Source organism: Nycticebus coucang, chromosome 11 (assembly GCF_027406575.1).
Source record: "Nycticebus coucang isolate mNycCou1 chromosome 11, mNycCou1.pri, whole genome shotgun sequence".
NCBI classification, from domain to species: Eukaryota; Metazoa; Chordata; class Mammalia; order Primates; family Lorisidae; genus Nycticebus; species Nycticebus coucang.
Genome location: NC_069790.1, coordinates 58863421 through 58879248, shown reverse-complemented (window position 1 = coordinate 58879248; position 15828 = coordinate 58863421). Strand labels below are relative to the sequence as shown.

Here is a 15828-nt window from a genome sequence, read left to right as displayed (position 1 = left end):
GAGTGCCATGGCACCCTAGTAGGTGAAGGGGGTCCGGTTTTTAGTGGGTCTCTCCCATGGGGTAAAATGGGAGGGTGTTTGAACTCTCCTCGCTTGTTTGTAAAAAGTATACTGCAAGCTGTCCCCTCCCCTTGGAGATGGGTTTTGTAACTTTTGTTTGTATCCCTGGGGTCATTGCTCGGCTCAGCAGGGTTGATGTGCATTCTTCAACCTGCTCTCTTGGCTCAGCTCCAAACCATCAGCTTACTTGCTATACTTTCTGTCCTTGAACTCTCCTGGATGGGAGCCTCTATGGAAAGCTGGCTCCAGTCAGCCATCTTGCCTTCCTCCTCAGGTTATTATTTTCAATGATTATTTTAGAATAAAGAATTAACAGTTAACATATTTATGTCATGTAGAATAAGGATAAAAAGCATTTACTCATCTGCATCAAGTAAAATAACAACTCTAATTATTTGTTTTTAGTAGCTTAAACTATTTTACTATATTTAACCCTGCTTAATTCTTTTTTTTTTTTTTTTTTTTGAGACAGAGTCTTCCTCCGTCACCCTGGGTAAAGAGCTATGGTGTCATAGCTCACAGCAACCTCAAATTCTAAGCAATCCTCTTTCCTTGGCCTCCCATGTAGTTGGGACTACAGGTGCCTGCCACTATGCCTGGCTAGTTTTTTTCTAATTTCGTTAGTATAAATGGGGTATTACTTTTGCTTGGGTTGGTCTTGAACTCCTAAGCTTGGGTGATCTGTGGTGGCCTCTCACAGTGCTAGGATTATAGGCGTGAGCCACCGCACCTGGCCAGTTGATGTTATTTTTTTCTCTTGTCTCATGTTATCTGCGATTCTTTTCTCTCACTACATTGTACCCTCTATCTGAGCTTGGATAGAATCCTAACATATAGCATATTATGTATAGACAAAGGTAGGTAAGGCCTTGATTTAATTTCTGTTTCTTTTAACTTTATGTTACTTGTAATTCAGGAATCACTTTCTTTTTGTGTTAGGCAAAAATAATATGGTAAAAGAAGAGTTCACAGCTAGCTTGCATCCCTCTCTCTTTCAAACCAACTGCCCTGTGTTTATATTATATCATACCTCACTGTTTTCTTTTATGGGAAACTAAATCCATACTCATGATTAATGTAGCACAAAGGCCATGTTCTAATTGGATTTTTTTGTTTGTTTGGACCAGAGTTTCACTTTGTCACCCTCGGTAGAGTGCTGTGGCATCACAGCTCACAGCAACCTTCATCTCTTGGGCTTAGGTGATTCTCTTGCCTCAGCCTCCTGAGTAACTGGGACTATAGTTGCCTGCCACAATACCCAGCTATGGGGCCAGGTTTGAACCTGCCACTCTTGGTATATGGGGCCGGCGCCCTACTCACTGAGCCACAGGCACCACTCTCTAATTGGAATATTTAATTTATTAGTTGTATTTTCTATAGAATAGTTTCTTTTGCTTCATTGGAAATAAAGTGCTTATTTTTGAGAAGAAATAAAATATAAAATCTTTATTAGAGCCTGTCTTTATTGGAGCACTTACAATTTGAAGGCCTGTAGCTTTGTGGCTTAGTTAAAACAGAATTTCCAATTATTGATTTCTATTTCTTTACTTTTTTTTTTTTGTATTGCAGGAGCTACTAAGTTCTTTTCAAAGAATTGAAATGCAGGTTTCTTCTCCCACCCCACTCTCTTGCATGCAAATCCCATAAGGGTAGGGACTTAATCTGTTTTCTTTTCACTATCCCTAACTCCTAAAATCATATTTGGTAAATAGTGAGTGCTCCATCAATATTTGTTGCATAAAAGATTTTTTAAAGAAACTGAAGTTGTAATATAGGTTATTGGCTGGGAGTATAAGACTCGGGTTATTTCAAGAGATTGAGGCTCTGGGTAAAAAGATTTATTTTGAAGGGAGCTTAGTTGTGTATGAGATAGTGAAATGAGGTGTAGGAGAAAGAAGCCTGTGATGTTAGAATATGGTCTAGAGGTCAAATGAAAAGTCACATAAGGTGATAGAGCATTAAGAATTGTTACAGAAGTACTATAGGCTACATATCCCTTTATTTTCCTTGGGACTAAAAGTGTTACAGATTTTGGTCTTTTCAATTTTGGAACATGTGCCTTGTACTTACCCATCTGAGTATCCCAAATGAAAATTCAAAATCCAAAATGCTCCAATAGCGTTGCTTTTGAAGGTCAAGTCAGTACTCAAAGAGTTTTGGATTTTAGAGCATTTCGACTTTCCAGATTAGAGGTACTCAACCTGTAGTACAATCCTTTGAGGGAAACCATGATTCTGCCACCACTGCTTGTCATTTACGTTCTGATCATACTTCACAACTTACAAAATTATTCACAGAAGCCATTGAAAAAGAAATGGCTTTGAGAGTGAATGTGCCGTCTGAAATAAGGGAATATGTATGGAGAAGCAAGTGGAGTTAAGAACTGAAATTTGCTTCCAATAAAGGGGGTAGGAAGTAGAGCCAATCATCATGGGTGAAGGAGAAGTTGTACTAAAAAATATTAAGAGGGTTGTTGAAAACGTGGGTGCTTGTGGAAACCCAGGTAATAGAAAAGTCAGGTTGTAAACGAAACAGTAGTTCAAAGTTTAGAACAAAAATTAAATACAGTGAGGAAGAATTTAGCTCTTAAGAAATTCCTGATTATAAGAGAGATTGAAACTTCAGGATAATGATAAGAATAGGATCATATTAAAGTGGACAATGTAGAAGAAATACAGGTAAAGGCTATAAATGGGCTATTTGAAAATTAACAGTGAAATAATCTAGAAAAAGCACATGGCTCCTAGATGGATTATTAGGGTCAACTGAAAGGGGTAGATTTTACCCCCATAGATAAATGTTTTTCTTTCTCTGCTATTTTTCCTATTCCTGTTCCAGAATTAATCTTATATGCACATAGGCAAATACATTCCCTAACTACTAACAGAGTTACAGAAAGGGTTTTAAAGCTTATATACACACACACACACACACACACACACACTCACAATTTCATTTATACATTTAAGTAAACCTAAGGAAGAATCTATTTTGAATTTAAACAGATGAGAGAAAACTTCTAATGTAATTAATAAATGTTGAATATCTAAATTTATAAGTAGTTTTAACACAAAATATTTATACTGGTATGGTACTGTGTTTAATAAATTTGATAATCTTTTCCTGAGAAAATATGAATTAAGAAGCAATTTTGATACTTTAAGTTCAGAATAATATACTTTATGAGTTTGTTTTATTTAATCAGAGCCTGACAGATGGGATATGAAAACATTTGCAGAAGTGTCTCACTTTCTCTTCCCTGTGTCAGAAAGGATCTAGAGATGTTTAATATGATAGAGAAAGAAAGAAAGATCTCTCCATATTAACTGATGTCCTCTCAACTTACATTAAATTTTATGGTGATAAGAACCTGAACTTTCTTAAACAAACTAAAAGAGAAACTGATACTTTGGAAATGGAGATAGGAAGTGCTGGATAAATATGGTTGTACAGACTACTTCAGAATCTGAATTAATTATAATAATATCTTTCTTAGTTAAATTTTTAAGAAAATAAAATCTTTTTGATTGATAATGCATCTTAGAAGAGGTATTAGTTGCACTTGTAAGGTAGATTTTAATTTTTGTATCTACTATAATCCAGTAATAAATACAGAGAAATATAATTGTGAGTCTTGTCAGCAGTTGACATAGGGAATATTTATTTTTAACTGTTAAGCAACATAATGGCTATATAAACGAAATTACTCATATTCCTGTTTCCTTTACTAGATTGAGTTCATGTTCCTAACTAGTTTTTAATCCATAGATACATATATTCAGAAGATTGTGAAGGGAAATGAAATCATGTTTTTACTCTTAAACTGTCATGCTCTATCAACTGAGCTAGCTGGGTGTTCTGAAATCATGTTTTTATATTTCCACTTAGCTATAAGCATTCATGTAGGTACAGAAGGATTTATATTTTCCATTTTTCTTACTACCACACATTTAAATGTCTATTTAAAGTAACACTGCTTTAAATGTTATTATTATTTAAATGTCATTGTTCCTAGGTTTTTGTGCCTTAAAAGAAAATTTATTTTTATTAAGATAAAATCTAAGGGCTGGGTGCAGTGGCTCACACATATAATACCAGTATTCTGGAAGGCTGAGACAGGAAGATCCCTTAAGCTCAGGTGTTCGAGACCAGCCTGAGCAAAAGCAAGATCCTGTCTCTACTAAAAATAGAAAAATTAGCCGGGTATGATGGCAGGTAATTCAGCTACTTGGGAGGCTGAGGCGAGAGAAGGATTGCTTGAACCCAGGCATTTTGAGATTTGCTGTGATCTGGGCTGATACCATGGCACTGTAGTGTGGATGCAGAATGAGACTGTGTCTTAATAAAAAAGATAAAAAATCTGAGGAATAGATTTACTTGGTCAAAGGGTATGTATTAATTGTTATGAGCTATTGTATAATTTTCCCAAGGTCACTCAGAACATGACAACTGGTATTAGAAGCTAGCAATCTGGTACTAGATGAAATGTTCTTGACCTGTGTACCCTATCAGCTCAAGAGATTTAGAGTGTTGGCTGTAGAATCACCAATCCAGTGCCACTGATATTGATCAAGAATGTTTGATATGTATCCAGCTCATTTGTCTAAAATCATAGCATGAGTTTACTACGTATCTGATACTACACTGAGAATTCATGAAAGAATAGAATATAGGCCCTGCCTCAGAAGCCTATAAACTAATTAGAGAAAAGAACATATGTGTAAGAAAGTAACTATGATAAAAATGAGTTCTATAATTAGAATGTTACGTGAAGATAAAGGAGTAGCCAGCTCAACTGCGGAGGGGAGCTTTGTGTAAAGAAACTTCTAGGGTGGCACTGTGGCTCAGTGAGTAGGGCACCGACCCCATATACCGAGGGTGGTGGGTTCAAACCCAGCCCCAGCCAAACTGCAACAAAAAGCCTGGCATTGTGGCGGGCGCCTGTAGTCCCAGCTACTGGGGAGGCTGAGGCAACAGAATCGCCTAAGCCCAGGAGCTGGAGGTTGCTGCGAGCTGTGATGGTACAGGACTCTACCAAGGGCAATAAAGTGAGACTCTGTCTCTACAAAAAAAAGAAGCTTCTAAATAGTCTTGGCTTGTATGAACTGAATCAGTTTCTGGGAAACAAAATAGCGGAGTGTGCTGCAGGCATTAGGGGACCATAAAGGTTATATGAAGCTGTAGAAAAAATCTGAGTAAATTACACTAAAGCTTGGGACATGGGCTAAAAGATGACCCTTGGAACTTAAGTTATGACTGAATAGAGATTGAGAACTCCAGAGAGATGTACTTCCTATGAGAAAAACATTTATTGATGAAGGGGGTGAAGAATGGATGAACGCCCTGGAACCGTGGAGACATTCCCTAAATTGTAAAACCTAAAGAAAGTTAGTCTTATCTTTCCTATAGAGACATATTTTACATTACAAAGGATAAGAACCAAGAATCTTTCTCTAGGAGAATTTGTTTATACTTGGATATGTTTTCCCCCATCCATCTCCAGCGGGAAGAGGGTCAGCTATACAAGCCTTACCATATAAGACCTCAGATTGTCATTTTCAGGGTTCCTTGTTGTATTAGTTTCCTATTGCTGCTGTCAAAAATTACCATGAACATAGAGGTTTAAAATAACATAAATTATGTTATCTGGAGGTTAGATATCTTATAATGGTCCCCCTGACCTAAACGTTAGGTGTTGGCAGGGCTGTTTCTTTTGGAGGCCACTGGTAAAATCCCTTCTCCAATCTTTTCCAGCTTCCAACAGCTGCCTGCATTTCTTGTCTCATTGCCCCTTCCTCCATCTTTTAAGCCAGCATCATAGCATCTTCTCATCTCTTTCGTAAAGATACTTGATTACACTGGGCCCACCTTGATAATCCAGGATAATCTTCCATTAAAATTCTGAATTTAATCACGTCTGCAAAGTTCCTTAGATCATGAAAAGTAACATACTTACAGGTCAGGTATTAGGACTGGACATCTTTGGAGTAGTGGTGTTATTCTGCCTACCTTACAGCGTAGAGCCCAGTGCTATAATTGCATTGTGCCTTTGGGAAATGGACATATGAAGAACTGGCCTGCTTATCATAAGTAAATAGTAATAATTCATTTGTTCCTGCTGTGGACATGCTAGTTTTGAAAGGCTGTACTGCCGAGCTCTCTGAGTCTTGGTAAGAGCAGGAGAGATCCAGAGTTACTGTTTTAAAAGTGGCCTGGGACCTTTTACTGTCTTAGGCTGGACTTTCTAGCCTTTTTTCATACCAGCTAGGCTAATTTATTCAAATTGAATAGTCCATGCCAGTATGTTTCAGTTTCTTTTCTGTCAGAGCCGTGTGTTCCAAGCTAAATTATCCTAAACCAATCCACATGTAGGTAGGTTTTAGTGTTTAGCTCTCCTCCCTTCCCATTGCTGTTATGCAGTTGAATATAGGAATCCTTATGGTCTCAGCTCTCCACAATAAATGCAGGCAGTTGTCTTCAGATATGGGATTTGTGTGCACATTATTTCATAGTGTATTTGTGTATTTTTTATAATGTGATTTTTGGTCTTCTGGATATATACCTAGTAGAGGAATTATAGGATCAAATGGCAGGTCTATTTTTAGATCTCTAAGTATTCTCCAAACATCTTTCCAAAAGGAACATATTAGTTTGCATTTCTACCAGCAACGTAGAAGTGTTCCCTTTTCTCCACATCCATGCCAACATCTCTGGTTTTGGGATTTTGTGATGTGGGCTAATCTTACTGGAGTTAGATGATATGTCAAAGTAGTTTTGATTTGCATTTCTCTGATGATTAAGGATGATGAGCATTTTTTCATGTGTCTTTAGGCCGTGCACCTGTCTTATTCAGAGAAGTTTCTCTTCAAGTTCCTTTTTCAGCCTGAGATGGGATCCCTTGTTCTTTTCTTGCTAATATGTTTTGAGTTTTCTGTGGATTCTGGTATTTGTGTATTTTTTGAGTATAGGCTAACCATATTGTAGCAGAGCTTTTCCATCCCACTTTGCAATATCCTATTGTAGCCTCTGAATTAGTTCAACTATTAATCCTGTGACCATAGCTCATGAAGATTTTAGTAGCTAGGCACAGCTCTTAGGTCTGAGTTTGGCAATAGTTAAGTCAGCTCATATAGACCTATCTTTGGTAAATGCTACCACTATGTAATTAGATCTTCATCTTCTAGCATTAAACACAACTTAACTTCTCCCAGAAAGTATTATACTATGTGCTATGGTCTAAATGTTTATGTCCCCCATCCTCACCCCTTAGTTCCTACGTTTAAAATCCTAACCCTCAACATGATGGTATTAGGAAGTGGAACTTTTGGGAGGTGATAAGATTATAAGGTCAGAGCCTTCATGAATGAGATTAGTGAGTACCCTTATAAAAGAGTCTCTAGAGAGCTGTGTTGCCCCCTCTGCCATGTGAGAACATAGTGAGAAGGCGTCTATAAGCAATGGACCCGAGACACCTAATCTGCAGGCATCTTTGTATCTCAGACTTCCCAGCCTCTAGAACTGTGAGAAATGTATATTATTTATAAGCTACCCAGTTTGTTGTATTTTTTGTTATAGCAGCTTAAATGAACTAAGATACTGTATAAATATATGCCTTATTATTTCAAAGGCTAGCTGAGGAGCTTCAAGTAAAGAAAATTGTTTCCACATTTAAAATTTAGTCTCAAACTTAGACATTACTTGCTATCCTTATATTGGTTGTCACCCTCCTAATTAAATAAGTACATACACGAGAGAAAAAGCAGCAGAGCAGTAAAGGAAGAAGAAAAAAAATTGGTATGAGGTGCTTAATATACCCAAAGACAATTATGTAATTGACATACTAATCTGTAAATTGCCACTTTGCTTTCTTTTTTTTTCCTTCCCCACTTCCATTTCTCTTGTCTTCCTGTTTCCCTCCTCTGTTGTTAGCAAGTACAGTAAAGATGTTCAAATTTATTTTTCTTAGTATTGTTCTTAGAGTTTTTTAGAACTATAAGAATTAATCATTCAACCTATTGTAAATCCAACACTTCAGTAGAAATTGGATTATCAATTAGAAGTGGAGCTTATTTTTTAAATTTATTTTTTGTGATTTTCATACATCTTCCCTTTTTCATTTTAGGACTTTTCTTTTTGGTAGAGATGGTAATCCAAATAAACGGAATGTGCACAATGAAACATCTATGCATTTGTTGTGTATGGGACCTCAAATTATGATATCTGAAGGAGCCCTTCATCCTCGCTTAGCACGCCCGGCAGAAGATGATTTCAGAAGAGCAGATTGTTTGCAGATGATCTTAAGATGGAAAGGAGCAAAACTTGACCAGGGTGAATATGAGAGAGCAGCTATCGATGCTGTTGATAACAAAAAAAACACACCCCTGCACTATGCTGCTGCCTCAGGGATGAAAGCCTGTGTAGAGGTAAAACTTTGTGTTTTTTTTTTAATATTCTTCATTGTAAAATTTGTGTGTTGATAATATATAATGGTGTTTGTCTTCCTTAGTAATTTGGCTAGTCATTATTGCCCCTTTCATCATTCTGAAAGAACCATGTCCCCTTTTGAAATAAAGTTGTTTCATTGTTTTATTTTGAAGGTAGACTGTTTAGGTGGGGGGGAGGATCCCCACAACTAAGCAGTTAGCCATTGAAATAAAATGGAATCAAGAACAATTAAAAACTTGCTAACATCTCCTAAGATAAAGGCTATCAATACAGTACTGTCATCTTGGAAGTAATAGTTTTAGAGGAGATACAGTCTGCTTTTTTTGATAACCAGTTTATAAAATTTATACATATTGGATATGACAAATCTTGGCAGTTAGGACCTATGCTTATGTTGAATTGATCAGTGTACTACGCAACAGATAAATTTTAATGAATACCTTATTTTGGGATCTTTTAAAATCTTATAATTTTAAAATGTGTTATTTATCTGTTTAACTTGTATTAAAGTATTCCTGAATACATGCTATTTTAAAATTCCCATATGTATTTCATATATAAATTTATAACATATTATTTACATGTATGAATTATTGAACCACAGGCTAAGATAAAATTACCCATATAATATGGGATCTTTAAGCTAAGAAATCCATACTCCATATAGTATCATCACTGCTATACATACAACAGAATGGGTTTTTCTCAGCTACCAATTTTATGTCAGTCCATACATAGCTCATAGAAATTATTTTGTTGTGAAGATGTATTTAAGTATGTGGGGGGAGAATTTTAGACTGTATTACAGAACATCTTCACTTCTAAAGATGTATACCTTTATTGGAAAAGCAATGATCCTAATCAGATTAAACCACATACCAGAAAACATATTTCCTTAAGGTTATTCATGTATATATACTTTATATTTGTAAATCGATTAATATACCAATAATATGATGGTCTATTTTCTTATTCATGTTAAAAGATTATAGCCACTTGTATGATTTCTTTGGCATATCTGAAGAAATGTCAATTCTTTTCACTTCCACAATGCTTGTGATCATGTCTTTTGTTTACTGCTATTATTTGTAGTACTTGTTAATCTCTTTGAATCTTTGTCATTTCATTTCCTTTGTCATCTTTGCCACTACTGCCACTGGCAGTAATGCTTTCTGTTGATTCAGTATGGTAGAAGACTGTCCTATGATTTGGGAGGGCGAGACTTAATAGCAGAATTCCTGAGGTTTTTTTACATACTGTTCAATGCCCTCCTGTGGAAGAATCCCTGCTTTAGTGAGTCACCATTATTACTGGGAGTGCATTGCATTTCTTAAGTGGGTAAGAGTAGAAAATAGATTATTCCTGATAGTAGAAATAATGGTCTTAAATTGCCTTAATATCTTGCTTCCAAAATTTCTCTAAGCATTGTTTTAGTAGTTGTTGATTTTGAAGTATGTTTGCAAAGACACGGGTTATTAAATTGTTCAAAAAATTGAGTGTGATGTTTTTACCAGCATTATTTTTTGCTCAGTGAGGGAGCTTAGTACCTGGTTTATACTGTACTGTCTGACAGATCTGATGATTTCCTTGATATGTATATGTGAATGTGTGTGTTAGTTGTTGATCTATCAGCAAATCACATTACATAAATCATGCCATTTTTGACTGTTTTCATTTTCTATATTTAGAAGAGCTCCTTGACTTAATGTAAAACATTCCAAATACAGCCCTTAAATTTTTTCTAGTTTTTCATTAACAAATGTCAGCACTTCATTTTACCCACATAGATTTATTTTTAATCTCTTATAGTTATTTAACTATATTCTTCCCTAGTCATAGGCCCTCAGTGATTTTTGATTATGCTTACTGTTAATTAAACTAGAAGAATTTCGTAGGAAATCATATATTAACTTATTTCCAGAGGCCTTAATGTGTTTTCTAGTGTGCGTGTATAAAATAAATACAGTTATCCTTCAGTGTCTGTAGGGGATTGGTTGTAGGGCCAACCTCTGCCCTCTCAGATACCAAAATTCACAGATGCTCAAATGCCTTATATAAAATGGTATAGTATTTTATATAACCTAACATATCTTCCCATATACTTAAAATCATCTCTAGATTACTTATAATACCTAATACAATGTAAGTGATATGTAAATTGTTATTGTACTATTTTGTTTAGGGAATAATGATAAGGAAAGTAAATGTTCTATATAGACACAGCCATCCATTTTTTTCTTCAATTATTTGCAATCTGTAGTTGGTTGAATCTATGGATGTGAAGTCCATGGATGCAGAGTCAAGGGTACAAAGGGCTGACTGTACATTAAAATGCATACCCTCATGTAATTAGTTCTTAGAATACTAGAATTATATACTAGAAAAATACTAAAATTCTAGTATTCTAGAAAAATAGAATACTCTAGTTTCAGGGGATTTCATACTACTTCAGTGAGGAAAGGCTTAGACTTCTCTTACCAAGTTTACTATCATGTGTAATTTTTTTTTTAAGAGACAGGGTCTCACTTTGTCTCCCCCAGTCGAGTACTGTGGTGTCACAGCTCACAGCAACCTCCAGCTCTTTGGGCTTAGGCAATTCTCCTGCCTTAGTCTCCTGAGTAGCTGGGACTATAGGCATCCGCCACAATGCCTGAGTATTTTTTTGTTGCAGTTTGGCTGGGGCCAGATTGGAACCCACCACCCTCAGTATATGAGGCCAGCGCCCTACTCACTGAGCCACAGGCACCATCCTATCATGTGTAATTTAAATACAGGGTATCTAAAGGGTCCCCCCTAAAGTTGCTATACATGGAGAACATTAGAAATTGTAGCTAAATGTACAATTTACAAAATATTTATTACAAAATTTTTATTTACAAAATATTTATTACAAAAATTTACAAAGAGGTGGTCATGCATAGAGAATGTTTTGTAACTATTTTGTAAAATGTTGTTAATAAAGGTACATTTAGCTACAGTTTCTCATTTGCCCATGTGTGGTGACTTTAGGGGTGACCTTTGGATACCCTATATTTTTTCCTAAACTTATTTCTCTGCATCATTGGTTTTAGTCTTCAGCTGTAAGAATAATATTTTAACCTAACGTTTGTACAATGATTCCTAATTTTCATAATGCTGAATCAAGCATGATACAAAGATTTAGGTTAATTAAAAGATTGTCACCAGATATTTATTAATGTTTCATAAAACTGAAAGATTATAGCATGGTAGAAAGAGCACTGGTTTTTAATCTTGGTCCTCACCATGACTATCTGTTGGATCTTGCATGTATTACTTAGCTATTGTAAGTTTCCTTTTGGGTAGTGGAAATAGATAATCTTAAAATCATCTTGGGCGGCGCCTGTGGCTCAGTCGGTAAGGCGCCAGCCCCATGTACCGAGGGTGGTGGGTTCAAACCCGGCCCCAGCCAAACTGCAACCAAAAAATGGCCGGGCGTTGTGGCGGGCGCCTGTAGTCCCAGCTACTTGGGAGGCTGAGGCAAGAGAATCGCGTGGGCCCAGGAGTTGGAGGTTGCTGTGAGCTGTGTGAGGCCACGGCACACTACTGAGGGCCATAAAGTGAGACTCTGTCTCTACAAAAAAAAAAAAAAATCATCTCAAAGACCCCTTTTAGCACTTATTTTCTTTTGGTCTGTTATTGCAGTAAAATATATCCCATTTTCAGTGTCTTTTTTTAAGACTAAAGAGGTTATGTTTTCCCCATGATTAAAGCCAACTTGTTTTTTAACTCTTAAGGATTTTCCATTCATGAAAATAGGTCCTCTCTAGTTGAAAATAATTGTGTATCTTTATCTAAGTATAGAGTTGATGAAGTTATCATTTGCATCTCCCGTTAATAATTATGTTCTATAATAAGCATCTACCACACATACACAGAGAAACAGAACATAAAATTAAAATCCTTTAATCATAGAGTTCTTTTGGGAGCCTCCATGTGTGAAGGTATCACTGTAGAATTGCATTGGTACCTGTGTCTATCATGCCTAACCCCGATTCCAGAAGTTTTTCATGCTGTAATGCTGCCTGATTAACTTCTTCACATTTATATTCCAACAGTCTCTCAAATTCAGCATTTCCAGAATTGTACTTTCTCCATTTCTGCCCACTAGAGACTTGCCTAGGACTTTGATTCTTGATACTACTTTTGACTGATGGTGCTACTATTATCCCCACATCCAGTCTTGATACCTGGATACACCTTGGACTGTTTTTAATTATTGTGTCAAATTCTCACCAGCCATTGGCAGAGGAGAGCTCTTCCTTGTCTCGTTTGGCTAGTTCCTCCTTTTTATTTTTATGGCCACTTTGTGATACCAAGTGCTTTATGTCATATCCTCTTTTTGATATATTTTTAAGAACTTGCTTAAGTAGAAAATCTGGAGTTTCATGAATATTAATTTTTCAGAGTTATGTATGAGGTAAAAGTACATATAGTAATTATTTTAAGCAATTTGCCATTATAGCCTGAAGCTGTACATATAGTAATTATTTTAAGCAATTTGCCATTATAGCCACAGACACTACATAAACAAAGGAGAATGTAGTGTTCTAATAAATCTTTATGGACATCACCATTTGGATTTCTAATAATTTTTACATGCTGTGAAATATTTACTTGCCTCTTTCCAACCATTTAAAAATGTAAAAACCATTTCTAGTTTGTGAGAGACACAGAAACAGGCAGCAGGTTAGATTTTGGCTTGTAGTTTGCAGTGTACACTCCACAATGCAAAGAAGTGGGAAATGAAAGCAAAGATGACTCCATACTTCAAAAGCTTATTTTAAAAGATAGAAATAGCATTATTGATATGTAACAAGTCCTATATGCTTTAGTTATACAAAGTACTTAAAAAATACTGTGGCATGGTACCCAGTACATAAAAATAAAACTCCAGATTTTATTATTTTTTTTATTGTTGTTTTTTTTAAAACTCCAGATTTTAAAATATAAAGCTAGGCCAGGTGCAGTGGCTCACAACTATTATCCCAGCACTTTGGGAGTCTAAGGTCAGAGGACTGTTTAAGGCCAGGGATTAGAGACCAGCCTGGACCATATAACAAGACTCTGTCTCTAGAGAAAATAAGAAAAACTAGCTGGATGTGGTGGTCCATGCCTATAGTCCCAACTACTAAGGTGGCTGAGGCAGGAAGATCATTTGGTCCCAGGGCTGCAGTGAGCTTTGGTCATGCCATTGCTCTCCAGCCTGGGAGACAAAGCAAGAACTTGTCTCTTTTTAAAACGTGAAACAAAAAAAAGAACACCTTAAGTCTTACAAAAATTACTAAATAATGCACTTTTTTCTTCTTAGTTGCTGAGAGGTTTTGAAATAGAAATGGTCTTTGCAGAGTGATAATGGGTTTCGTTTGGGAGACTTCCCTAAAATAAGTCCAATGATTAGGCCTCATTTTATTTCTATTAATGCTTGGCCTGTGATAGTGAGTCTATAAATGGTGGATGTGACAGAGGTTGTTGTTTTAGGTAATCCTTCACTATTAGTGAAAAGGATTTTTTCAAAGCAAATGTTCTCTTATGTATTTCTTATGCACCCATGCCATACTTGCTTATTCAGAGTTTTAAATGTAGCTACTTATTATCAAATCAAATAGAGGTCACTAAAAAACCAAAGGTGGTAAGTCACACTTTTCCTTTATAGGCACAGGGCTATTTGACACTTTGCAGTAATCAGAGCATTCCACACTTCATTGAAAAGTCATAACAACCATTCACAGGTCAGACTGATAAGTTTTACCTAAATTATATTATGTTTTGTTTTTAATTGTTTTATTTTTTTTTTTAATTTTTTTTTTCCAGAGACAGTTTCACTCTGTTGCCCTCGATGGAGTGCTGTGGCATTACAGCTCACAGCAACCTCCAGCTCTTGGGCTTAGGTGAATCTCTTGCGTTAGCCTCCCAAGTAGCTGGGACTACAGGCGCCCACCACAATGCCCAGCTATTTTTTTTTTGCAGTTTGGCTAGGTCCAGGTTCAAACCCTCCACCCTCCGTATATGGGGCCACTGCCCTACTCACTGAGCCATAGATGCTGCCCAAATTATATTATGTTTTTAGCACCTAGAATTTTAAAACTGAAAAGAATACAGGAATTACAGTCTGAGCTCAGCAACCTAGTAACTTTGCCTATGTGGGCCTCAGTTTTCTAATTTTTTATTTATGTATTTATTTTTGGAGATAGTCTTAATTTGTCACCCTGGGTAGAGTGCTATGACATCATAGCTCACAGCAACCTCAAAATCTTGGGCTTGAGCAATCCTTTTGCCTCAGCCTCCAGAGTATCTGGGATTATAGGTATGCATCACCACGTCCAGCTAGTTTTTGTATTTTTAGTAGAGACGGGGGTCTCACCCTCATTCAGGCTAGTCTCAAATGTCTGAGCTCAAGCAATCTACCCAGAATGCTCGGATTATAGGTGTGAGCCACTGTGCCAGGCCATCTAATTTTTAATTAAGGGAGTTATGATCTCTTTATTGTTCCCCAAATATTCTAATGTTAAGGGCTATATTAAATATTTAGGCAGTGACTGTTGTAAGTATTGAAGAGAAAGAGAGATAACTTTGATTGTACATATCCTAGAAGATTTCATGGGTAGTGGTAAGATTTGAGTGGTTGGGATTTCAGTATAATACAGTAGAACCTACGTAGTTGACCACTTAGCTACATTCACCACCTCCTTAAGTTGATCTCATTTTTATAGACCGCACATGCACCACATGTACCTATCAGTACAGTAGGCTGAGTTCTTTATGTTGACCACCTCCATATGTTGACCAGTTTGTTATAGACTCGGGGCTAACAGAGGTTCTACTATATTTGGAGCAGGCCACTCAAAAATAAGGATCACAAACTTGCAGTATCAATAACTTCTGGCAACTTGTTATAAATACAAATTTTTAGGCCAACCAGACCTCCACATTCCAAAACTAAATCTCTGAGAGTAAATTCCAGAAATGTTTTAGCAAGTTCTGCTGGTGTTTCTTTTGAATGTGAAAGTTTGAGAAGCATTGGTCTCAAGCACATGAAGATTGAAGTGTTTTGTGGGGGAATAGTAAGACAGATGACTTAAAAGGTTAATAGAAGCCATAAGCAGGAACTGTTAAATGTCAAGGTCAAGAATTTGGTGTTTCTTTTATAGAAAATAGAGCCACTGAAAATTTTTTATTGGAGAAATGATATTATGAAAGCAAGTAGAGTAAGATTAGCTTAATGGTTTGTAATGTAGGATAGATTTGAGAGGGCTACTTTTGAAGCAGGGTTTCTTTTTGTGTCTTTTGTTTTTTCTTTTTACT

The 15828-nt window shown here is 36.3% G+C and overlaps 1 protein-coding gene across 4 annotated transcripts in view; it reads left to right on the top strand.

The window, feature by feature from the left end:
- The window catches only part of ANKIB1 (ankyrin repeat and IBR domain containing 1), a 192321-nt gene that overhangs the window by 70812 nt on the left and 105681 nt on the right, over nucleotides 1–15828 (top strand). For all 4 annotated transcript variants that reach the window (XM_053608658.1, XM_053608655.1, XM_053608656.1 and 1 more), the window contains one exon: nucleotides 8183–8483. In XM_053608658.1, coding sequence (XP_053464633.1) covers nucleotides 8183–8483 — 301 coding nt within the window. The remainder of the gene's footprint in view (nucleotides 1–8182; nucleotides 8484–15828) is intronic.